The sequence below is a fragment of the Astyanax mexicanus genome, chromosome 16 (assembly GCF_023375975.1).
Source record: "Astyanax mexicanus isolate ESR-SI-001 chromosome 16, AstMex3_surface, whole genome shotgun sequence".
Taxonomy (NCBI): Eukaryota; Metazoa; Chordata; class Actinopteri; order Characiformes; family Acestrorhamphidae; genus Astyanax; species Astyanax mexicanus.
Window position 1 is genome coordinate 29,807,124 of NC_064423.1, and position 26,611 is coordinate 29,833,734.

General features: G+C 36.9%; 2 protein-coding genes and 1 long non-coding RNA gene across 3 annotated transcripts in view; 2 read left to right on the forward strand and 1 right to left on the reverse strand.

The window, feature by feature from the left end:
* Positions 1-1,447: 1,447 nt before the first annotated feature.
* Positions 1,448-14,596, reverse strand: gpr137bb (G protein-coupled receptor 137Bb). Its single transcript, XM_007246130.4, has 7 exons — positions 13,598-14,596; positions 9,863-9,912; positions 8,807-9,029; positions 7,377-7,526; positions 6,468-6,596; positions 5,818-5,939; positions 1,448-4,637 (listed from the first exon to the last, which is right to left on the reverse strand). The coding sequence occupies exons 1-7, from the start codon at positions 14,003-14,005 to the stop codon at positions 4,529-4,531; spliced, it is 1,191 nt and encodes a 396-aa protein (XP_007246192.1). The 5' UTR covers positions 14,006-14,596; the 3' UTR covers positions 1,448-4,528.
* On the forward strand, positions 5,912-8,908 carry LOC125782289 (uncharacterized). The gene is made up of 3 exons (XR_007424909.1): positions 5,912-5,998; positions 6,317-6,590; positions 8,819-8,908. It is a non-coding gene; the product is annotated as an uncharacterized LOC125782289 (long non-coding RNA).
* A 4,560-nt stretch (positions 14,597-19,156) lies between the features above and the next one.
* Positions 19,157-26,611, forward strand: part of nid1a (nidogen 1a) — a 37,406-nt gene continuing 29,951 nt past the window's right edge. Inside the window, exon 1 of the mRNA XM_007246127.4 lies at positions 19,157-19,708. Coding sequence (XP_007246189.3) covers positions 19,502-19,708 — 207 coding nt within the window. The 5' untranslated portion in view covers positions 19,157-19,501. The remainder of the gene's footprint in view (positions 19,709-26,611) is intronic.

Genomic DNA, 26,611 nt, shown 5'->3' on the forward strand with positions numbered 1-26,611 from the left:
GAAAGTACCAATTCATGGTATTTCGGATATATCTATGCTGTATGTGTATTTCATATACAGGCAGTGGTTCATTTTCTCAGTTACTGAAGCCTCTGGTTATCACTGTCATTCATACAGCTTGTGGATTCTTGTTACAGTATGTGATCTTTTGCTGCTGGCTGATTTGTACACATGTCTCCTGCCAGCACTGTCCAAAAGGTGCTGAAGTTATAATTTAAAAGCTATATCTGAGTGACAGGCCTACAGTTGCAATACTATCATAATGAGCCGCTGGCTGCTACAGTAAGTCTGAAGGATCACAAAATAATAATATTAATAGTAGTTATAATGTTTTGTTTTGTTTTTGTTGGGCCAAAACTAATGTACATTAATTTCGGGTGAGTCATTACGCAATATGTTTGTAGACATACATTATATTTGATTATGAATTAAAAAAAAAATATTATTATTTATAAAATGCTAATTGTATAGGCATACTTCTGCACATTCTGAAGAATAATTACAGTTTATTTACTGAATTTAAAATCTTGCAAACAAATGTAATAAATAGAATTAATATCTAAAATATGCAGAAGTGGTGTAACATGCACCAAACATTTTACAAATCACATAAAAATGGGATTTATGCTTTAGGTACTGACATCAGATATTATATATTATATATATATATTATATTATTATATATTTTAACTGATTACAGTACTTATAATCTAACTGACCCTATTTTTCACCTATTTTACTTAATGTAAGAATCCATTTTGCATTATTTAATATGACTTAATTAGAAATGATGTTAAAATCTGCACCACGTTTTACAAACGTTCAAAATTATGTTACAGTTCAGTTAAACTTTCCACCACTGAAGCCCAACCAGGACTGTTTCCCAAAACTTATGACTCTCCTGCTGCAGAGAAAGACAGCAGCACCAAAACTGCAGTTTAAAGGAGCAATATGTGAATTTTTCACTCCAAACTGAAATGTTTTGACAGAAATATTCTAAACAAAATTACTGACATTGGAATGTTGTATAATATGAGGTGCAAGTTTTGTTGTTCCTACTTTAATGAGGAGGACATGGACAGCCAATGACTGACCAACCGCAAAATAATTAATATGCAATTGACCGAGATCAGCTATGCTCCTTATTGTACCTTTAACAAGAGAGTGAACAGCTGTTGTGTGATTTGAAAATAATTATTTTGTGTGTTTTTTTTTTTTTTTTGACTTGGCCCTAATTTTGCACCGTTTATTGAAAGAAGGAAAGCTTTTCAGTTCTCTGTTTCGAGTTTAATTGCTCTTGTGTTACTGTGTGTTCATGTCAAATCTATTTATTTCAACAGAGGAATAAATCTATTACTCAAATACGTGTCTGTTTAATTTTTTCTGTGTTGTTTGTTCTTCAGAGTTGTAACAGAAGCCAGTTGCCAAGTCCTGCGATCGGAAACCCTTTTCTTTTCAAACGTTATCTCTTTATTGGTGAATCTTCACAATCTGTGATCAACAAAATAGAACCAACCGATAAAACCAATAACCAGCCAACAGATTAAAATTATCGAATTCCATGAATTCCACAACAAAGGTACTTTACCAAGCGTACAGGAACAGCATGAAATACTGTACAAAACAAAGTGTTTGATTATTTGTTTGGAGGAATAAATAAGTGAGAAACTGAACAGTATTATTCTTTTTTTTTTTTTTTTTTTTTTCAAAAAAACTGTTGCACACAGACGGAAGTGTTGGATTGCAGTGCTTCTCAGAAGGAAGATAAAAGAAAACCAGGAACAATAAATGATTAAAAATTCTGATATAGACAATATCTATTGAGCTACCCATGGAGAAGTAGTATGTGATGCATGTGTAAGTTGTGGGGGTTATTAAAGTATTATCCTTTAATAATCCATACCATGTAGCTCAAATTTTCATGCAGTTCCTGCAGACTTTTTGGCAATGGTGGAGTTTTAGCATTATCCAATAGCATGCCCCGCATTTTTAATCAGGGATAGGTTTGGTGATTCTACTGGCCGTGGCTCAGTATCTGTGTCCTTAAGAACTCTTTAGACAGCAGCAGTCTGTGGACAAGCATTGTCTTGTTGAAATAGGGCATGAATAGTGCATTCTGAAAAGGTAGGGCCACCGTTCTCATTATTGTGACGTTGTGCTGTCAAAATTAACAACTCTACCCCAAAATCTGTGGCAATTTTCTATTTGCGTGAAATTAATTATCACAGGACTCAATTTTTGGATATCCAATTGGCCCACCCCTTTGTGCGTCCTCATCACCGGTGACGCCCGTGACCCTTGGAGGATGCGGACGAGCACACGCCTCCTCCGACACGTGTGAAGTCAATCACTCCTTTTTTCAAGCTGCTGCGGATGAATCATTGCCTGAGCAGCTAGCGCGCTCGGAGGAAAGCACAGCGGCTAGGTTCCGATTCATCAGCTCACAGGCGCCTTGTGCCGCCCAGCGCCACCTTAAGTGGGATGGAAAGAGAGCACCATCTACCCACGCCAATTTTGCTCCCTCTAAGCACTGATGGCAAAGCTGCATGAGCGTCGGTTCGAACCTGCGTCCTCCCGTTCATAGTGGCAGCGCATTAGACCGCTGGACCACTCGGCGCCCCAGTTGTAAAGTTTAATAATTTATTGCTCCTGGTAACATTTATCTTGCTTCTGAATAGCATTGCAATCCGACACCAAAATCTGGTGCAATTTTTTTTTTGAAGATGAGTGTAGTAGCATTTTTTGTTCTTCATATTTTGTCCCCAATGCAAATACTTAAACAGAGAATAACACATTCATGCTGTACATAATAGCTTATTTTATGGTCTTTATGGTATTTGTTTTCACTATCATGATACTACTAATATAATGCTGACTAGATTTGATTGTACATTAAGTTACAGGTGCTCGTCAGTGCTGAAGGTACTCTAATTAAGATTATTTTTCTAGGTTTAGACTCGAGCTAAAATTTTAAGTTTTGAATAACATTTGAATAAACAAATTGATATTGTCTTATCTTTTCTTCATGTAAAATAATTATGTACAAATGTGTGACTTTGGAAACAATGACAAATAATAGAGTAAATTAAATTTCCATTGATAATCTTGATTAGTGTACCTTTTATATTTGTTGTTTACCTTTATCACAGTCTGTGATGCTACAGTGCAACATACAGGCTTTGTTTTTTTTCCCATCTTTTTTATAGACATTTTGGCCTGTCCCATCACCACAGAATCTCGTGCATCATCCATTGTTTTGCTGTTTTTGCTATGTACACTTATCAAGCATAACACTATAACCTGCCATTATCCATTTTTCCATTTATGCAGTACCATATCTGGTTCTCCACTTACTTTATTGTCCTCTTTCTTCCTGTTAGTCTGTGGTCAGGACCACCACAGATAAGTTACTGTGTTATTTGGGTGGTGGGTCATTCATTCATTCATCTGCACTGCAGTGATACTGGCATAGTGGTGGTGTGTTAGTGTATTTATGTGCTGTTTTAAGTGGATCAGACACAGCAGTGCTGCTGCAGTTTTTAAACACCTCAGTGTCACTGCTGGAGTGAGGATAGTAGTGTCTGATACACTCATAGCATCACAACAGACACAACTAACACACCGCCACCACCATACTAGTGTTACTGAAGTGCTGAGAATGACCCACCACTCACAAATACCTCCTCTGTGGTGGTCCTGTGGGGTCCTGATTATCGAAAAACAAACAGGGTAAAAGGAAGCTAATAAAGTATGAAGAGAAACAGATACAGGACTACAATCTGTAATTATAGAACTACAAAATGCTTCTATATGCTCAGTGAAACAATAAAGAACAATGGGTGTAGAAACAAGGAGGTGGTCATAATGTTATTATTGATCTGTGTATATGGCTTTACCTTTGGTGATTTTGCCTAAATTGTCATGATAACTGATCAATTACTCAACAAGAAATTTACCATACCTTGGTAATGTTTGCATCATTCATGTAAATGGGATTACCATGGCAACTCATGCACCTCTCTGATGAAAATACCTCAAAAACTTGAGTATATTTTAACATGGTTTGTTATGGTAACTAAGGTATAAGTTTCCTTTGCTCAGAAGAAAAAAAAAAGATTACTGTGATGTCTTGGACAAACCCTGGTTTGAAGTTGCCATGGTAACACATGCGTCACATATAAAAATTACCAAGGCAATCCTAGACATCACGTAACCAGGATTACCATGGTAACTAAAACAGGAGCTAGGGTTACCCTACCCATAGTGAGCATTTCCATGGCAACTAGCGCATCTTTAACTGGGATTGTCATGGTAACTGATGCATCTCTTGGCAGGCATTGCCATGGAAACTCACTGGGCACGGGTTCCGTTCCGGCGGTGGTGCCGGTCAGTAGTGTTAGTAGCGCTGACTGTTAAAGACAAGTTTAGAGTAACTGGCCATGTGCACAGAATGCAGACGCTGCGGACATTAAAGTGCAGTGCAATCACATAGCTAATGTACAGGTAGCGATATACTGTGGCCCTGGCGCTAGCGGTTCAACCCCGGGGTCACTGGAGATGATCGCTGATTCTCTCCTCCCAGATTCACCAGAAAGCTGCTGCTCCGGCTCCCCCAGTCGTAGCAATCTGTCGACAAACTGAAAAACAAGCAGTTCCTGTTAACACATTCAGGTTCAGGACCAGAGAACATGTACTGCCAACACTCAACAAGAGATTTTTTTTGGAAAATTAAATATTTCTCCCAGAAAATTATTGCAATTACACATGTTTTGTTATTCAATTGTTATTTTCATTTTCTGCAGAAAAAAAAAAAAAAACTTTTGGCAATGACTGTACAGGACCCCCTGTATAAGACCCCCCATGTAAATCCTTGTTTTGTTAAAAATATTTATTTTCTTTCAGGCTAAGCGTTGCCACTATGAATGCCTGTTTAAATCCTGTTCATGTAGCTTGCCATCAGCTGCCGGAGCCCTGAGAGAGCACAATTGGCTTTTCTCTCTCTGGGTGGGTAGATGGCGCTCTCTCCCCACATCACTCCAAAGGGTGATATCGATCAGCACAAGGCGTCTGTGAGCTGATGTATCAGAACTGTGAGTGGGTTGGATAATTGGCCTTGTAAATTAGGGAGTAAATGGGAAAAAAAATGCATTTAAATAAAAATTGCTAAATGTAATAAACAAAAGGATGATTTTTTTTTCTGTGAGGAGAAAGTTGGAACACTCCTACATTTATTATTATTAGCAAAATTAGAATTAGGTGCAGCACATAAACCGCAGATGATTAGAACAGTGTGAAATAGGATGAGAGGGGAGGTGTACTACACACTAATACCAACACCTATATACTATATGCTAGTGGGGGTCAATCTTGCTACAGTTGTAGATGTTGCATCAGAGGGCGCTTGAGGAAATGTTGAGACCGTCCATACTATACAAACACTGAAGATGAAGCATCATGCAGCTGAAAGAGATCTGCATGGAGAAGTGGGAAAACCCTTCTCCCAGTCAGTGTCGGGGATTGGTAAAATGGCTATAGGGAATATAATCTAATCTACTTGAGCTATTATTTTTTTTCAAGAAATGTACATTTTTGTATCATTTACATTTTACAACTTTAATTTCTTCTGTTTTATCACTTTATTTATAAAACTCCACCTCTCAATACTGTTCAGATTAATCTCACATATATGTATGTTTAGATATGTTCAAAAAGACAGTGGTTTTCATGGGGTGTCCTAACATCTTCTCAGGAGCACTACAGGATCTCAGGGGAGTGTATTATGTGTGTGGATATGGTGTGCATGTCTTTCTGTTTTACCTTGTAGAAGAACTCTGAGGATGAGAGCCCCAGGCGAGATCATCATCACTGTCATAACGTCTGGGATTGTCAAAGAAGTAGCGTTTGGTGGAGAAGACGTGACTCGGGATGGCAGATGCACTCTGGAGACACAAGTGAGGAAACATCTGCCATCAGTTACTTCTGCAGCAGACAGTACATGGTAAATTTGTTCAGAATTTAAAACCTCTACTAAAAAAATCACAGGTTGTCATATGCTAGGGTGACAGAACTAGGTCTAGCATACTTGTAGCAGCTTTTTGTTAATGATATGTGATAATAATTTAGTAATGTAAATGTATCGTCATTATAAAAGTACGATACCATTACTTTCTTTGATTGGTACACCTCTAGTCACTGGGAAATCTTAAGTACCTTAGTTAAATGACATATTTATACTATAGTTTTTAGATCTTGCAGTTGCACTGTTTGAACTTTAGTGAACATACAAATCTACTTGTTTTGTACTTTTTTATGACAGTGAAAGCTGGGGTCAGAGGACAGGGTCAGTCATGATACAGCCCCTGAAGTTAAGTTTATAACATACTTGAATAAGAGTGTACTAATATCTTGTTTGTGTGCAAATGAGAAACTCTGTATTTCTGTTATTTCATTTATGTGTGTCTCCTCACCCTGTCTTGTGCTGGCTTGCGAACCCTGAAGAAGAAGACCACCAGGGACGTGGGAAGTAGCTCCCACACAAAGAGAATGACCCCAAATACGACATAGCCAGCATCTCCCAGACTGGACCTCAGGTCAGCCTGCAGTATCAGAGACAGGACAGTTAAATTATTTTAGGATTAAACATTCAGAAAAAACAGACTAACCAAAAAAAGCTTCTTTTACTGAAAAAAAGTACATTTATGGTCCACTTAGGCTTTTTTAAATAAAATGAGTTTCTTTGATTTTACCAAATTAAAAACCTCTGTAATATAATCAAGAGGAAGATGGATGATCACAAGCCATCAAACCAAACTGAACTGCTTGAATTTTTGCACCAGGAGTAGCAGAAAGTTATCCAAAAGCAGTGTGTAAGAGTGGAGGAGGAGATCATTCGAAGATGCATGAAAACTGTTATTAAAAATGTGGTTATTCCATCAAAATATTAATTTCTGAACTCTTAAAACGTAATTAAAATATTAACTTGTTTTCTTTGGTAGCTCTGCAACTTTTTTTTGTTAATCTTGTTAATTTCTTATTTTCTGCAGATAAATGCTTTAAATGACAATATTTTTATTTAGAATTTGGGAGAAATGTTGTCTGTAGTTTATAGAATAAAACAACAATATTCATTTTACTCAAACATAAACCTATAAATAGCAAAATCAGATGAACTGATTCAGAAACTGAAGTGGTCTCTTATTTTTTTTTCCAAAGCTGTACATGTAAGTAATACAATGCGTCATTATTATTATTATAACATATAGGTTGTTGAGTAGAGTACAAATTAAGTGTATAGATAAAAAATAAAGCATGTGTTTATCTATCATGATTATGAAGAGAAAAAAGGCAAAAGAAGAAGAAATAAAAAAAGTGATTACCTGGTCAGACACATTGTACCAGTCATAATCGAATGAGTTAATGGTCTCGATGTCTGTTAGAGCCAGAACAACGAGGTTGTAGCAGGCTCTGGATGCATACAGCAGAATCACCAATATGCCAATCAGGGTCACCTGACATACTGATGTTCCCTGTAACCAAAAGCAAAGCAAATATAAATGAACAACCACCTTACATATATATTTACCATGAATCCTAATTATACACATATTAAATAAAATATTGATATTTATTCCTACTTTTTTTTAATAATACTTTATTATACAGTTTGAGGTGTGTCTATTAAGACTAATCTCATACAGAAATCTGGTGTATGGCTGTATAATGTCGTTGTGTAATGACAAACAAGTATCTCCATTTAAAAAAAAAAATGTTTACTACATAATTTGAACACAAACTGTCTCGTACAGTGTCAAACCATCTTAATGAATAGGCCAATAGAAATGATTCTAAATGACCTAAACATAAACTGTTTTATATTGCCTTCTATTGAAAGTTAAGAAGGTTTTATCTCTCCTGCTTAGTTGCTTTTTTTGTAGACACTTTTTTTTATTGGACAGCTACAGTATGCACATATATCATAAATAATTATGTGTATATTTCCAAATAAATGTATATAAATAAATGAACACATGCATAATATAGACATATGTATATGAATATGGTAAGCATATAAGTTACTATAAATTACAATATATTATTATTATGTTTGAAAATATTATGTGTATATGTATTTTTAAACATAAATCTTTTATATGTCTTATGTTTAAACATGACCAACTTTAAATAAATTGGTATGAGAGTGTCACATATATTCTAATAAATATAAGTGTATTTTGTATTTAAGAGAATTCTACATTTTTCTTATATACAGGGTTTAAAAATAGCAATTTTCAGGCCTGGATAAAATAAAAAATAAAAATATAAAATACCCAGAAAGTTTGGGGAAAAAACATGGAAATTTGGACTACAACTAGATAAAATACAATTTATTTTGAGGTAACAATTACATTAGCTCAGAGTTAATTCAGTAATTTATTCCTGCACAATAGAGCTCTCAGGATCTGACACACATTTTATTATTAAAGATTGTATGTCAGATTCATTTTAGGCCTATTATAATCAATTTTGATTATAGTTTTAGTTGATTTTTCTGCACTAATGTTTTAAAAATGTATTGGTTTAAAAGTGTATAAACCCTGAATATATGTTATATGTTTTAAATCCACATATTGCCATAGTTCTAATGCAAAACTGACGCAGTAAATCTCAGACTCTGGACATGTTAATTAGATTATTTCTCTAAATATTCCTTTAAGACATGGTGAAGCTCTTATGTTGTTGTGCGTGAGAAAAACTCAGTAATGATGATTCACTGTGTTAATTGTGTCTCCTGGGGTTTAATGTCTACCTTGGATTCCAGGTAGATGCTGGCAAGGGACATCTTGGCCACCTTGTAGAGGCAGACGGAGAGAGAGATGGCGCAGAGGACGAAGAGCGAGTCGTTAATGGTGACCCGCACCAGTACGATGGTCTTCACCTGCGTGTCCGTCATTTTCACCAGCAGAGCGCAAGCCAGGTTCACCAGCAAAAACAGCAGACTCACTCCCACGAAGAGCAGGTACAGAGGGAACCTGAGGATGAGTCAGACTGATTGACCAACCGGTGCATCACAACATCTAATCTTACCATGACGCATTTCAGCTATTTGTGTGATTTTTATAAATACACTACAGTGAAGTAGCAGATTTAGAGCCGTTCACTGACGCCTCCAGGATAATATACAAAAATGACTTAAAACATTTTTACTCCTCTTACTGTGAACATGAACCTAGTTTTGATACAGTGAGGGGAAAAACTCTACATTTATACTGTTAAACATGTAAAGTCAGGCCAAATAAAAATGATCCATTAACTAATTAAAGAGTGTTTTTAAAATGAACTTAACTTATTTTTAACTACTACAGTTAAATGAGTAGCCTAAATGATCTGCAGCTGGCTCCTCCCCCTCAATATAATTACTGTTTATTCCCATCTGCTGGTTAGGACTCCCCCCATGATGTGATTTTTTTTAGACTTTTTTTTTTTTTTTTTTGAGAAATTGATCTCCACACACTTGATAAGCAGCAGTTAGACTGTAGGGCCACTCTAGAGCCTTGAAATTTTATCCAAGAAGTGGTTTACCAGCCCTACAATGGAGCAACTGTCCACCACATCTGCCTGCCTTTGTCAAGAGGTGGGGCATCATAAGTTAAAATTCCAGCAGCACCATATTTCCCCATGGTCCATAATTAAATCAGTTTCAACTGCAGCTAATTTACTAATCATTTTTAAAATTCAGTGTAAAACACAACTTAAAAGAAGAAAAATGTGACAGTGTGAAAGAGTGATCAGTGTTGAGTAATTCATCAAGACAGAGGAAATCATGAACATTAAGAGCAGCAGCACAGATCCAATAATTACTCACTTGTACTTGAGCAGATGAGGAGAATATTTCGACTTGGCCTTGAAAAAGACCTGTTAGTAACAAAAAGAACGACGTAAAATGTCAACTAGCTGCTCCATTCTTGTGAAAATACATTGTAAAATGCAAAAACAAGATCTGACCTAAACCTGCAATGTGATTTCAATATTTCCAATGTTCATATTAGTTTATTACACTCACTAATAAAGGGGCATTTCAGCTTTTACAACCTAATATGCATCTCTGAAACAAAATAAGAGACCACTTCAGTTTTTGAATCAGTTTCTCTGATTTTGCTATTTATAGGTTTATGTTTGAGTAAAACACACATTGTTGTTTTATTCTGTAAACTACAGACAATATTTCTCCCAGATTCCAAATAAAAATATTGTCATTTAGAGCTTTTATTTGCAGAAAATGAGAAATGGCTGAAATAACAAAAAAGATGCAGAGCTTTCAGACCTTAAATAATGCAAAGAAAACAAATCCATATTCATAAAGTTTTTAAATCAAAAAATTCATAAAGTTTTTAAATCAAAGTTTTCATGCATCTTGGCATGTTCTCCTCCACCAGTCTTATACACTGCTTTTGGATAACTTTATGCCACTATTATCTATTATCCATCTTCCTCTTGATTATATTCCAGAGGTTTTCAATTTGGTAAAATCAAGGAAAAACATCATCATTAAATGGTCTCTTATTTTTTTACTGTGGTATATCTACCCATCAATGGAAACACTTCAGGGCTAACAATTTCTGGGAAATATAAGGATTTTTTTTTTTTTTGTATTTAATAGCATCACCGTCCTTGTTGTATTTAGACTCAGTCAGTCTTTTACATGGCTAATACTTAGAAAGGTTAGTTTTATGTGTGGTTTCTATGTAGAAACAGCCAGTCAAGATTTCCAATTGATTGGAGTAAATATTTAAACTGGCCAAGTCTGATATCTCAGATTAACCTAAGTAGTCCTGGACTTGGACTGCTTACTTAAAATCTCCCTATAAAGCTGCTACATACAATATAGAATGTGTTTTAATATATCTGTATATTACAAGCTTCAGATTACATATATGGTATGTGTTTCATAAGTTTCTGATGTGTCTAGAATGGCTAAAAATGTGCAACCAACAATAAGCATAATTGAAGAAGATTTTGACATTTAGAGATCATGCTGACAAGCTATAATTGGGGATCACCACAATTTTTTTTATTTATATGAAGGTTCCAATTGACATTTAATTTGATTTGTGTAAGGATGTTTTAATTAGGAGTTATAATATCAGGCTTTGTTTGGATATAAAATGAAATTTTAATAGCACTCACTAATGTTGCACTGTTAAAAAGAAAGATGCAACCTAACAACTTTTTAGAAATAGCAATAACATGTAACGTTTTTTTTTTTTATCACAACTTTTCTCTTGTCCAAAATAAGATAATTCACTTTAGCTATATGCATTTCATATAACTGTCTATGTTCATCTTCATCATTACAATACACACACAAATTTCAACCTTTTAGTTACTTAGTGAAGCAACATGGAATATATAACAGAAGTGAATGTGTAGCTGCTGAGTCATTTGGCTTCTATTATAAGTACATTTATCGTCCACTGGCTCACTGTACTTGGTAACCATCTGGAATTTTAAATAGTCCCCCGGTATATTTTGAACAGCAGTGTCATACTGATATTATAAATGTAGCACCTTCCTTTTCCTGTTCCAGTCTGAATTAACACAAAGCAGTGACTGGTTATGTGACTCTAGCTTTTTTTAGCAGCAGCTATTTTTTATTCTCTGTGTGAAAAATGAGCTCTGGATGTGGTACTACAGTGCAGTAGCCAACACGGTGCTTCAGCGTGTATCCACGTCATCAATATGTAATGCAGGTTCCCTCTGAAATGTAGGTCACACATGGAAGAGCATGTGCAGGGCTTCTGAATAATCAAAAAGACTGGGTCCTTTGTCCTGCCCCGATGTGTCTCTGCTCCAGCCACCTTAACCCCTTCATCTGCATGTTTAATATCTACTTTAATTAGGATCAAAGTTAATTAAATTAAATTAAACTATGAATTATAGTAGATAAAACCATGTCCTTTTATTCAGACAATTACGTAATTGTTTGCAAATTAAAAAAGGTGCATTCTGGCAAATAAAAAACAATTGATCTCTTTTAAACCCTGCCTACTCCTGCAGTGGTGCAGCAGATTTCTCTTAGAGACAAATTTTCTGGGCCAAACCCCCAAACTCTCCTTGTAATGATGTATCCTAAAGGTGGAAGAACATTCTGGAAAACTACACATGCTGCAGTGCTAATATAAGAAGGTGGGCTGCTTTTTCCCCTGAGTAAGCTAATGATAAAGGAGGTGAAATTGCCAATGTTACTGCTTGGAAGCCAAAAATCACACTTGTGATGTTATTGTCTATATTAATTACTGTACTGTAATTCATCAGGATCTGTGAATTTTCAGTGGTTATTCCCCAAAAAAAGTCCTAGAACAAGTACTCAAGTACTAATGAGTCCAAGACTAGTCCTAGTACAAACACTACCAAGTACAAAATAAGTATAAGCTCAAATACTAACAAGATCAAATCCAGTCTGAGTACAAATACGAATGATTTCAAAAGAGTCCAATTACAAATAGTACCAAGTTCAAGGTGAGTTTGAGTAAAAAAATACTAATGAGTTTGAGACAAGTAAAAGTTTAAATTATACATTTAAGGCAGGTTTGCATGCAATCAGAAACAAGTTAAATACTAACTAGTTAAAGGTGTCTGAACACAAATACTAGCACTTACAGATGAATCAAAGTACAACATTAACGAGTATAAGTGAAAATACTGCCAAGCCGCGGGTACAGACACTGCAATTAGTACATATTTCGATTCAGATATGTATACAAATACTAACAATTCCAAGACAAGTTCAACTACAAATGCTAACCATTCCAAATAAAATTCAACTACAAATACTGAGGCCAAAAAGTACAAATACTAACCGGTCCAAGACAAGTCTAAGTACAAAAAATACTAACAATTCCAAAGCAAATCTGAGTGCAAATACTATCAAGTGCAAGTACAAATACTAATGATTCCAAATCGAGTACAAGTAAAAATACTATTCAAAACAAGTCAAAGTACAAATACTATCAAATCCAAATCAAGTACAAGGTAAAAAACCTAGTAAGTCCAAATCCAAATCAAGTCCAAGTACAAATACTAGCAAGTCTAAGACACGTCAAAGTACAAATACTAACAATTTCAAATCAAGTCCAACTGCAAATACTAAGGACAAGTAAAAATACTAGTGAGTCCGAGAAAAGTCTGAGTGCAAATTCTAACGAGTTCAAGACAAGCCCAATTACCAGTACTAATCCATTCAAGATGAGTCTGAGTACTAATCATACTTCAAGTACAAATACTTACAAGTCTAAGCTAATTGAAATACTAATAAAGTGTTGAAGATGTGTTTAAGTGCAAATTCTTAGTCCAAAAAAGTGTCAATTAATCAAAGTCAAATACAAGTATAAAGACCATCAGGTCAGGGACAATAAATTGACATTTGGGAAAATTAACTTTTTTAAGACCAGTCTGTTATGTAATGAATGTTAATACTGTTTATTAACGTTATTCGCTTAATGTTATTGTTGATAATAATGTATTTTTTTTTGGTATCCATTTTTTACCCATCAAGCAGGACTCAGATTCCCAGCTACACCCTCTACCCACCCATCCTCACCTGTGCGCAGTAGAGGTTCATGAGGCTGAGGGTGAAGAACTGCAGGCAGACAGGGAAGCAGTAGAGCAGCCAGAAGGAGAAGGGCCCGAGAGCATTGGCAGTCACGCAGTCGCGGAAGTAGAAGGAGAAGAGCAGGGCGCGCAGGGCGGCCCACAGCAGGCACAGGAACAGAAAGGCCGTCTGGTAGCTGAAGCGCTTGTGCCGGTAGCGCAGCACCAGCCACAGCTGGGCATAGACGAAGGCGAAGAGGAGGGAGTAGAAGGCTGTGTAGGCCACGGTCAGGCCAAGCTTTACGTAGGGTGGCACCGCTGGGCTCAGGGTCGGGGGAGAGAGGGACCCGTTACCCCCTGAAGACCTGGTCACCTCCCCCCTTCTCTCTTCTGCTGATGGAGAAGAAGAGTCCTCCATCTCTGTCCCTGCACTTTCTGTATCTCTCACTATCTCTCTGATACACTCTATCTCTCACACTCTTAATAGACTCTCTCTCTTCCTGCACTTGTTCTCTGTCTCTTTTTATCTCACACCTCTCTCTCTCTCTCTCTCTCTCTATCACTCACTCACTCACTCACTCTCTTTAGCCGGTCAGGGTCTGGCCTCACTCCAGATGGATGCTCCTCTGCATCTGTCTGTTCTGGTCCCGTCTGATTTGTCCATTTTTCTGTCCATGATAGTGGCTCTCAGTGCAGGCGTACCTGACCATCGCACACAATCTGTAAAAGAGTGAGAGAGAGGGAGGGAAAGGGAAAATGACTGAGGTAGGCAGGGAAGGAAGGAGGGAGGGAGGGAGGTAGAGAGCGAATGAGCGATGAAAGGAGGGAGGGAGGGAGGAAAGAAGGAGGAGGAGGAGGAGGAGATATGAAAAGAATAAGCGAATAGGCCCGGCTTCCTGCAGCAGTGTAAAAGAGAGGCACGCAGACACATGATCTAAATGTGGACTACGTCACACACTGGTGGAGCTGTTCAGAGAGAAAAAGAGAGAGAGAGAGAGGCAGAGAGAAAGAGAAAGAGAGAAATAAACAGACAACAATGGCAGACACCTCTCTATTGATGTGTGTGCATGTGTGTGTGTACTGGGGTGAAGTTTGCTATGATAGTCTGCTATGCCCATATTTCTCTAGGGATGAACGCTGCCACTGAGAATTTTCCACATCAGAGGATGCTGAGCCTCCTGCTCTTACGTCACACGCTGCAATGATGCTTTTAGTCCATAAGGTGGCGATATTGGGTTTTATACTGGCCAATAATGTGTTACACTCTTACACTCCTTGCAGAATGAGTGTAGAAGTCTTTGGCTAGGCATTTGCATGCACTCATTATAGACATCAATGGTATGACTGTATTGGGATTTTAGTGATTTCTTTGAACTGGGCAAATCAGAATATTATGACCACCTACCCAACATTGGGAATAACCACCCTTGGCTCAGATGGCACTAGTGAAAAGCTGTTTTATAGACTGTACTGTTGAAGTTATAGAAACTTAAAGTTTTCAGTTCATCTTCACTATAGTGGTTCTAGAATATTAGTTAGTTCGTTTCTAAGTTAGTGGTTTCCAAGACACTTCCATCTTTCTCCCAGTATCCTAGTATCATGCCCTTTGAGCATTATTTGCACATAATTTGCCTGTGATGTTCATACAGTTTCAGTCAGAATTAGAAAAGTGCATTTAAACAGCTTGTGCAGTTAAAGTAGTTTCCAATTCCATACAGTGTTTAAGTTGTTTCTATGATATTACAGGGATTTTCTAGGAATTGCTAGTTTGTTGTCTTCTGTGGTGTTGCTAATTGATTGGTATGGGGTTTCTAAGTGGTTGCTATGGTGATGTAAGGATGTGACTATGGTATCCCAAGTGGTTGATATGAGGTTGCTAAGTGCTTGCCATGAAGTTAATTTTGTGTTCCAATTGCTTGCTGTGGTGCTGCTATGTGGCTTGTATGGTATTGCAAGGTGGTTGCTATACCATATAGGAGGTCACAATGTTATCCCAGGTGGTTGTTATTGTTTTGCAATGTGACTACTTGGGTTGCTTAATAGTAACTTGTGGTTGGTATGGTATACCAAGTGCTTTAAATGAAATCGGTATTTGCTGCCATAATATTCAAATTGGTTGCTGTGGTGTTCCTAAATGGTTGCTTTGGTATCTTAGGTCTGCTGTGGTGTTGCTAGTTAAGTGCTATGGTATCCTAGATGGTAACAATATTGTTGCTAAGTGAACCCTAGGCAGGTGTTAAAGGGTGGCAAGGTGAATGTGGTGTCATAGGAGGTTCCTCAGGTGTTGCCTGATTGTTGATTGTCTCATTCCTTTGTGAAAAAAATGGCAACAGTTTCTGCATGGCATCACGCAATCAGACCGAATAAAATGGAGTTGGAACAGTGTTGATATCTTGAACACTGTCTAAGAAGATGCACAGCAAAAATCCATCAAAGAACTAAAAAGATTACAAATAGAATCTAAATTGCATAACAATTCAGTCATTAACCAGAACAACTGCTTTTGAAGAAGGGTAGTTCTTCCTTAGATGCTCTAACTTAACAGTGGGCCTGCATGCAGATCCTATCTCAGTAGAGCCCATAGTTTACTCTCTTGGGATCTGAGGATGATTTGTCTTCCTCTTGTTATTGAGACAGACGGATAAGGGGCTGATGTTTTGTCTATTTCTCCTAATTGTTTTATTTTTGGAATAGGAAGCTGGATGTGAACGAATAGACAAAGACAAGCTACTCAGGCTTTGGTCCAACAGCCAGTATTATAGAATAATGCTCCAGTATTAGACCAAGACTTTTATACTGGAGTTACAGAAATATAACCTACACTAACAAATAACTTATTAGATAATTTTTTCTTCATTATTGATGAATATATAATCAGTACCATACAGTATGTAAAATGCTACCAACACTGAAATTGATATGTTTCTCTGTGCTTCTACACTAACATGAATGTGGATGTGAATTTTTGCGGGAGTGGCTTATTTGTTTGCATGGACACTGCGCTGTCCACTGTAGGGGGTAATGCTTTGCATGATGTATTGTTGATGATACACGTGATGCTTTGGATGGAGGAATGCTAAATGTCCGCTTTTCCGAACTTCAAAAATGGAATGTTTTATCCATTTGACACAGACTGTCAAGGCTCACTAAAACCTATAAAACAACTCACAACTTATACTGTTGGTGGTGTTCTCCAGCTCCCCCTGGGGTAACATTTCATGACCCTTTCAAATTATATATTGGGCATTTCTGCTCCAACATTTCTAATGGGCTACATGTTTGTATACTTACTCTTTTAGTCTGAAAGTTCTCAAAAAAGCATATTTGTAAATTTTAAATTGTAGATTTTAAATGTTCATAAATACTTACATTTGATCCACATCATTTGTTCGATTTAAAATTTCCCACATAGTGATTAAATTATGTATTTTAGTCTGTCAGTATATGGAGTATATAAAGCTGGGCTTCCTGTAAGCATCTTAGTACAGAGATGATTCTTAAATGGCAGAGTGTGGATTACTCTCTTTATACTATCTCTCTCCACCAGTTCTGATATCCTTACAACTAAGATGCTTTGGGGAAATTAGGCCCAAGTCATTATGTCATTAAGAGGAGGAAGGGTGGGGGTTCAATGCTGTTTTCCTGTCTGATATTCACCAAAGGAGGAATGGGTGGACCAAGCCCAAAAATCATGCACCAGATAATCATGCTAGTAAATTGAGCTCTTATTTTACTATAGAGTTTATATCAGGTTTATAGCAACTTATGTCTGTATGGGCAGCCCAACTGAGAACCAGAACGTTTTATCCCAAGGGTGCTGTCCAATGAAAAAACAAGTGTCTCCATTATTATCGAATTTTTTTGATAATTGGAGTGAACAGAAAGATAAAGAAGGTTTTTATCTCCCTCTTGTGTAGTTGCTGTCTTAGAGATGCATGTTTTTCATTGGACAGCAATGATATGAATGTGAGTGATGGGCCACATCAGGGTGGGATGGGACCAGGAGGGTTAAATTTGGGCCTCATCTGGATTGAACACCTAGACAGGACTTGTGAAGTGTGAGATTTAAATTGGCTTGCTTTATTACAATAAACTGCATGTAGTGTAGAGTGAGCTGCTTGTTTTGTGGGTTGTAGCCTTGTTCAGGTCACTCACTGTCTGTAAGGAGTTTAGTGTATTCTCCTCTCTTTAAAATCAGTTTTTCCCCACCCCATAACAATTAGTACGTGAAGTGTGTGTAGGTGTTTTTCCAGTGGTGTGTGTGGTAGCCTGTGATGGACTAGTGTCCTGTACATGGGTATTCCTTATTTGCACCCAGTGATTTTGGAAAGGCCCTTGACCTATTGTGAACATGTCCAGAGAGAAACAGATAGGACAAAAAGAAGGATAAAAGCAGTACAAAATGTTGTTGTTTTTTAACAGACCCTCTGAGCTGAGTGAAAGACACTGTGGAAATCTAGTAGTTAAGACATATTAAGAAGAACTGAGGAAAAGGGAGGCTGAGCATTAGCACAGTGATGGTGAAGAACCAGTTCAGGTCAGTTAAAGGTAGTTTAAATCTGTTCTCTAGTAGCTCTAGTTTTTCAAAAATATCCATAGTATAATGTGTAGAAATTTGAAAAGTCAATTCCACCGTATACTTGTATATTTGTAAATTTGTAAGTATATACTTGTAAGACCTGCAAAATAATCCAACCACAATCAAATTCACTCTATCTGGGTGGAGAGATTTATCTGCATAAGGGTTTTATTGAACAATGAGAAGCTGGAATGAACTCATGGTGAAATTAAATAGGAATAATTAGGCTATTTTTAAAATTTAAGTAGTATAAGTTAAAAGTCGGCTGAAAAATAATTTAGATAACCAAAAGCTTTTACTTAAAGCTGATGTCTACGTTTTGGGATTTAGGGCCCTCTCTGATAAGAATAGGTAATTGCACCGAGCATGCGGAAGAATCATTTTAAACGGGGTGGGTGTGATGCGGTCTCCTTTCAGAGCGGATGAATCAGATTCCAGGTTATGCTCAATCAGAAAGAGAGAGCGCTTAAAAAAAAAATTCACACTTTCGTTTCTTTATTTTTACTATGAGTGAATGAGCTACTGAGCTCTGAGTTTCCCTTCTGAAGTCTCCATTGCTCCACCAGCCGCTTGCGTTCAGTAACACTGTGCTGGATCCTCTTTTAGAGGCTGTAAATGTGACGTAAGTGCGTAAAGACGCGTGACGTAGCCAGAAGAACTCCTGCGAGAAGCGACCCGACACACCAGTTTTTAGAATAAATATATATATAAGGCTTAGCAGGGATGATCGTTCCAGCACACTGGAGCCATTAAACAAAATATTTTGTCCTTTTTCTTTTCAGAAATGCTTCTGCTTTCCGTTTAGAAACTAAATAATACGGACTGCCACTTTAAGGAAAGTAACAAGTATTTAAACTGTATTACCTATTACACCTCTGGTGCTGGGAGTGTCTAGTAGTTTATACATGTGTTGAATTAAATAATAGCAATAAAAGTGTGTGCAGTAGTGATGAAGATAATTAAATATGCTAAATAGAGAGTTGATTCTGCTGTAGTGGATTGGCTGAGCAGATGTGTGTGGTTTTAGTTCGTATTCCAGTATTTTATACTCTCCTGTAGTGCTAATAACTGAGTATGCGTGTGAAACCCTGATACCTGCCATCCGTCTGCACAGGAATGTACAAAAATCTGCTGCTTTCAATTATTTTCACATGTGCATCGATCGAAAGAAATTATTCTAACTGTTAACCAATCAGAGCGCAGGAGGCGGGGCTCGTGTGAGCTTCCAGCCAATCCCGGAGCGATGGTGCTGAACGTGCTGTGGAAGCTCCCGCCCTCCAGAGTTTCTCCCCTCAGCGGTGCAGCAGAGCCCCACATGCCCGGAGAGCTGCAGCCATGGACGGTGTCGCCCGCTCCTGCCCGGCGGTGTTCGGGGTTCTGCTCCTGTTAGTCGTGACGGTGAAGTGCATCAGCCGCAGCGACCTGCTGGACTACGGGCCTCAGTTTGGGGACCAGACCCTGGAGCCCGGGACGGACATAACTCAGGAAATCCCCCTGGACCAGGCTGTGTTTTTCTACAATAGTCAGATTGAAAAAGTTTATGTAAGTATTTAAAGTTTATTTTTCTTTTTTAAAGTTGCATATTTTAAGCATGTTCGTTTTTTTCCTTTTTTAATTATAAGAAAATATACTTAATTACATTACATTTAAAAGTTAATTGGTTTAATTTATTAGTTAGTTAAATAAAAGTTGTTTAAATAGTTTTTAATGTTTTAATATTTTAATTCTTTTATTTGTCGTTTTTCTATTTATTATTTTTGTGTTTTTGTTTTGTTGTCTTTATAGTTTAGTTTTGTGTAAAATTGTTTTTGTTTTCATGTTTTATGTACATGTTCACTAATGGGTTAACACGTAGTGGTGGGCAATATGGAAACAAATACAGCCCTGGAAAAAATTAAGAGACCACTTCAGTTTCTAAATCAGTTTCTCTAATTTTGCTATTTATAGTTTATGTTTGAGTAAAATAAACATTGTTGTTTTATTCTATAAACATATTTGGTGAAATATCCCTGGTTTTTAATCACAGATTTCATGCATATTGGCATGTTCTCCTCCACCAGTCTTACACACTGCTTTTGGGTTACTTTATGCCACTCCTGGTGCAAAAATTCAAGCAGTTCAGCTTGGTCTGATGGTTGTGATCATTCATCTTACTCTTGATTATATTCCAGAGAGTTTCAATTTGGTAAAATAAAAGATCATCCTTTTTTAGGTGGTCTCTTATTTTTTTCCAGGGCTTTATAATACCAACATACACAAAGACTTATACTATGTATGATATTCATCACAATAGTTGATAAATTATGTTATACTGTAACATTAGAATAATTATTATTATTATTCCTTTTATTATTACAGATTTTTTTTAGAAAGAAAAGTAATATCCACCATTGTTTTAGTCAGTAAACAAAAAAAATGTTGTGAGATTTTTGAGAAAAAAGCAGATAACAAAAAATAAAGTAATGATATAATATAAAGTGCCATAGAGGGTTAATAAATACAAACAGAGTACAAAATTTTTAAAACCTCATTACTGAATCAGATTTAATAGGACTGGACTGTATGCTCCCCTTTTAAAATAACCATTTAGTGAATAATTCAGTAACTATTATTTAAACTCTGATGATATCCATGATTGATTAAGAAAGCAAATAATTGACTGTAATGTTTCATAACAGTGGTTCCAAATTATCTCCCCCCCAATCCTAAATATTCCATTACACTTACTCTTTAATGTGCCAGTAACAGTACCTGTATATTAACTTATATAACTTATATACTTGTATTTTGATCAGTGTTGTGGGTTAAGCAGTGATTGAGTGGATAAGATGTGTGTACAGAGTGAAATTTGAAATTATACAGAGCTGTATGTCCATTCATGCAGCCTAATGGCTCATAGTTACCTCTGCTGGAGGGAGTTAATAAAGCAGGCCTGAAGAACTGGGCTGGTTTAGAGGCTTATCCCTGTGAATTCTCTAGTCTTAAACTGGTTTGCGTGTGAATCTCTGATACCTGCTATCAGTGTGCTCAGGAATCTGCTGTTCTCAGTTACTCTGTTACTCAACATGTGCACTGACTATCAAAGCAGGGCTTCTGCATTGGATCATATGTAATGTCTTGGCTGATAGGTTCTTTCTGCAGCTTTCTCTGAACTCCAGATGCTTGTGGATCAGATATCCTCTAGAACATTCAGTGTAATCTTGTGAGTTTTGAGGGAATATTATTGATATTTGGGGAAACATTACAGTGTTATGTATCATCTTAGTGCTAAATGACTTAATAATAGCCTTTGCTGTGAGAAATCATGGGTATTGTCAGCACTCCTGAAACATTGAGCAACAGAGAGACTGTTAAAAGGCATTTTTACAGTTTCCCACAAAATGTGTACATAATTTGTTTGTTGAGTGTGGATTTGGTGTAAAATGATTCATTGCAGATGAAGTTACAGACCTGCATTTTATTGCAGTAGTGCCTCTGAATGAACATGCTTGTTCTAAATGTAATTATGTATATACTAAAAATTATTCTGAACAACAATTTATTTTACACTATTTTAAACACCACGTAATTAAAACTATTTTTTAGGCCCAAACTATTGTTTAAAGCATACAGCTGAAGTACATTTAGTAACCATTTTAAGATATTGTCTTTCTGTTATGTAATATTTAATGGCATTTAATTCTTGCCACTTGGCTGTCTTGTACCATAGACCACCACTGTAAAAAAAAAATCTGACTCTACATTCAAGTTCCTATTGAATGGACCATGTCCTACCAAATCCCTCTGGGTGACTTCATCAGGGCAATTTCCCTTTGAATGTAGTTTTTTAAATAAATATAACAGTACAGGTTGCTTTATTTTTAAGCAGTATAGATAGATAATAATAAATAGATTATATGTAATAATATATTAGTATTTATATAGCAACTATGAGCATTCACTGATATATGATTCATTGTTCTTTAAAGTGACTAATATTTTTGTAATGTAACAAACAATTTACAATTATGAGTATGCGTCAGTTTTATGTGATGGTATTTTATGATTGCCCATTTGTAAGAACTTTCGGAATATTGTGTTTTATTATAATGCTAGTCAATTCATTGCTGTTCAGTGCTAGTCGGTATATAGTCACAATACTGTGGGAGACTGTATGCTTGTTCTTTCTTACTCATTGTCTCGTTCTTTCTGCACTGTAAAGTCATTCAGAAAAGGAAAAGAAGTCGAGTGAGAAAGAGCTAAATATTTATTCTCAGTACCAGTCTCTCCATAGATGGAGTCATTAGTCACTGCTGTGATTTCCGCACAGCTGAGGTCGTTTATTCTAGACTCTCTGGGCTTTATGGAACAGGACCCTTCTCCCACTCCTTCTTTTCCTGTGTTCTCAGCACACGCTGCCAGACTGAACTGCTGTGAAAGAGCTTTGTCTTCCCTTTCTTTACTCATGATCTCTTTTGGACTGTCACTGATTGCTGTGTGATCAGCTTTCTTTTACAAACAGTGCTTGGACTACTGCTTTGTTCAGTCTAGTGCGAACACGCGAACATTAGGATCCCCTAGGGTCCAATCCACACTTCTCAATTAACCCTCTCCTAGTGATTGTTTGGAGTGAAAAGAGGGAGAAGACATAAAGTCTGTGGCTGGCTCTCCTCCGCCTCCATTGTTGAACCCTGTTTAAAGAGTCTTTTCTTGCAAATCAGATTAGGCAGGACACTTCTCGCCTTGATCCCTGATTTATTCATTAGATTTAAAGTCAGTAATCTCATCTGAGTGAGTTTATAAATCATTTATACAGGATTGACATGGAGAGAATGTAAATATTGCCGTTTTATTGCTAACTTGTTGTATTGTGGATTCAGATTTGTCAGGTTTTAAACACCACCAGCATTGGCTGATATGTTGTAGCTAATTGCTAACAGTGGTATGCTAACAGCGTAAACTGGGAGCCAGTATGCTAAAAAAATACTACAGTGGCACAAAGTAAAATTAAGCAAACTGAGATTGTCTTTTAGTGAGTATAGATTAAACTCATGGGTTTTCATGTTTTGAAAGTGTTGAGAAAGAGAGACTGCTTCAGATAAACTTACGAGGTAATGCTAAAGTCAACCAGTGCTAGATGTGATCAATTTATTCATTAGCTTCTTTTTTGCACATTGTGTTTCTCCTCAGTGGATTATATTCCACACTGTTAGTATGTTGAGGTAGATGAAAAGGTAGGTGATACAATTTGCATATAGATACAAATAAGCCAAAATAGCCCAGTTTGAGTTAGTTGTTTTTGTGATGTAACAAATCACAACACATTTACACGCATCCACATATTTAGCCTGCATCTGTGAAGCTGTTAAGCTTCACTTATTTCACTCTAAAGGAGTGTTTCAGCCTGGATTACTTATTAAAAAATACACATGAATTTTCTTCTTACTAAATAACTTCTGGTGAAAACAGATTCAAATACTTATGAATGGTTCTTTTTGGTGCTACATAGAGCTGTTTATTTCTCCTCATTTTAAAATCAATTTACCGTCTCCTGATAAAAGAGATAAAATGGACTGTTGCACCACCCAGGAGTCCAAAAAACAATGTGAAAATGCAAGTTAAATTGTCTCTGGCTTTTTGGATTCATTTGGATGTCAGTTGTCCATGTTGTATATAGAGGTAAGCAAAGAGTAATGTTTTGAGAGCCTTACTTGTAATATGTTATTTGCTGCTTTACATTTGATGTTATTATATATATTACAATATGATATATTTTCATGACTGCTTAGATGTGAATTGGTTGGTCTTTACACCTTGAAAATACTCTTGATTTTTTATTAAAGTATTAAAAATGTGGATGGGACAAGGTTTTTTCATGACAAGTAAATATGTGTTAATTCAATATTTAATATTACAAGTATTGTTTTTAAAAGAACATTTTATAGTCTTTATAGTTTTTTTAACTTAAAGAATTGTCAGAAAAATCACTCATCACTTATATATTCAGCACTGATGGCCTAGACTTGTAACAAATATAAAAGAAGTAGACAAAAGACTAGTTTTGAACTAGTGCTGTTCTTCAGTGGGCTTTGACTTTGTTGACTCTTTGTACTCTCTGTCTGGGCCCCTCTCCCCCCACCATGTTGACACAACCCCCTTCAAACAACATCTTCCTTATTTACTCATCCCCCCGCATTTACTGATAGTGGGCTGCATTCCGGCGAGCGCTTCCACAGGGTCAGTCAATGACACTGGGACTAATACACTGTTAACTGGTTTTAGAAGCACACAGCAATCAATTCTCTGCTAAACAGCATCACGTAACAAAGTTAAACTGCTGAGAATCCACAAGCACGGATATTCATACTGGAGTCGTTGAGGGTCTGAGAGCGGGAGAGCAGATCTCTGGTTTAGATTGGGGATTTGGGGTGGGGTGGGGGGCACCACGCTGTACTCCAGCTCCAAGATGCTACATAGATACGGAACAAAGAGTGTTTTTAGCTTAAGTGCCTTTGTTGTGTGCAGACAGGCGACACCACGCCACACTGCTATGTCTTCTAACACACAATGCATTCAGCTCTTGCCTGAGGATAAGGCTTTCTAGCAGATGTATAGACCTAGTAGCTCGAGTTTCCGCCCCGCTCTCTCTCTGAAGCAGGCAGTGCTTAGCCTGTTTAAGTGCTTCTTCCTGTCCTTTTTGAGGACCGTTCAGCTTCATTAAGAGTATTTCAGTTCTTAAGCCGGTCTTCCGGGGGAACCTGACATTTGACGTCCAGTGCATGTTAATATCCGTCGTATAAGAGGCTTCTCTGCAATGATACCTTTCTGGGAGATTGAGTTGCTTGTCCAGCCCAGATTAAATGCAGTGTGAAAAAGTATGAATTAAATATTTTTTTAGAATGAATATTTTTGCCACTCTGAATCCTTACATTGGTCACTTTGCCCAAAATATCTTATTTACACAGAGCCAAGAAGTCAAAGCCCACTGAAGAACAGCACTAGCTGAAAAGTATCTTTTTATCTACTTCTTTTACACTTGATACAAGTCTAGGCCGTCAGTGCTGATTATTTCAGTGATCTGATAATTGACGGAATACCTTTTATAAAAGACAGAGGAGTGAAACAACATCACTAAGCAAAAGAGAAACACAGAGAAGTACAGTGTGTTCCAAACACATATAAACATTAAAATTAACACACATTTGCATACCCTCGCTATGATGGATAAACATTGACCTGTCTCCTTTTTTGCATATTTTCAGATTTTGGTTCTAAAATAACATGTCAAAAATGCCAAAAATCCAAAGTGGCATTAATGCAGAATCAAGAGTATTGTCAAAGTATAAACATCAATCAAATATAACATAATCCAGTTCAACTAATTAGTTATAAGAACACATACAAATAAAATATGTCATGTGACAACAACAATGTGTAATACTGATGAGGGAGAAGGGATGTTTCACAACAACATATTTCCCTTTAACCAAAAAATACATTTAAACAGTTTTTCCCCATGACCCTAAATATGACATCAGTTTGATACATGTTCAGGCTGTGACTTGCTATTTACGTTTTAGGGCACTTTTGAAGACGTCAGCTATTTGTGTCCAAAACATAAAGTGCAATTTAAACTTTATTTTAATGGTACTACAATCTCCCACAATGCTTTTGGAATTTCCATTTATTACTAGACAGTTCATAGTAAATAAAAATTGAGTGAGAGCAATTATAGTTACGAGCCACTGGAGTATACATTGTATACAAACAGTCTATATATTAATATTAAACTGAAGTATGTTGAGTTTACTACTTTACTTATGTCACAAAAACCAAAAACCTTTTTTACTTTTAATGGAAGTCAGTGTAAAAAGATTTAATCCCTAGTAATTTTGTAGCATTTTAAGTACATTTCTTGTAGAAATTAACTACATTTCTTGTCCGAAAGCCACAATATAGTATGTTTTTGTTTAGTCTACAGTGGTCCGGCCATGTCCGCTAATGTTTTTCAGCTTTACAGCTGAGGCATTTTGCAGTGTAAATAAGACACACTACACCCCAGCCAATCCCAACAAAGCTCATTTGCATATCTTGTATCTAAAAAGCATTTAACAAAGCAGTCAGCGCCGCTTTTTTCTGATACGGCTTAGGCCGAGGTTGTGTTGCCTCACTGAGGGTCTTTGTGGCCGGCCTCCTCCAGCTGGATTTTGCTATCTCCTGCCCTCCCCTGAAGCGTTCCCTGGCCCACCTCCCCCTCTGGGGATCCTGCTGGGAGGAGAGGGGGTTTGATTAAAAGCGGTCAGGGTTGAATTCCTGTGCGCTCCACTGGGAGGGTCAGCCAGGGCATATCTAAATCTTAAAGCCTGGCTTTGGCCTAAACTCAAATTTACTCCCTTAACCCACATGGAGTCTGTCAGCATGGAGACGTGCTCAGTGTCCAGTTTGGTTCTTTAGCAATAATAGTGG

Bases quoted from the DNA above. Each gene is read 5' to 3' on its own strand.
- gpr137bb (XM_007246130.4), bottom strand. From the start codon at position 14,005: ATGGAGGACTCTTCTTCTCCATCAGCAGAAGAGAGAAGGGGGGAGGTG. The intron at 7,527-8,806 runs GTAGACATTAAA...TTTTGGTTACAG, and splicing joins GCATCTACCTGGAATCCAAG to GGAACATCAGTATGTCAGGT. The intron at 6,597-7,376 runs GTAATCACTTTT...CTGATACTGCAG, and splicing joins GGTACAATGTGTCTGACCAG to GCTGACCTGAGGTCCAGTCT.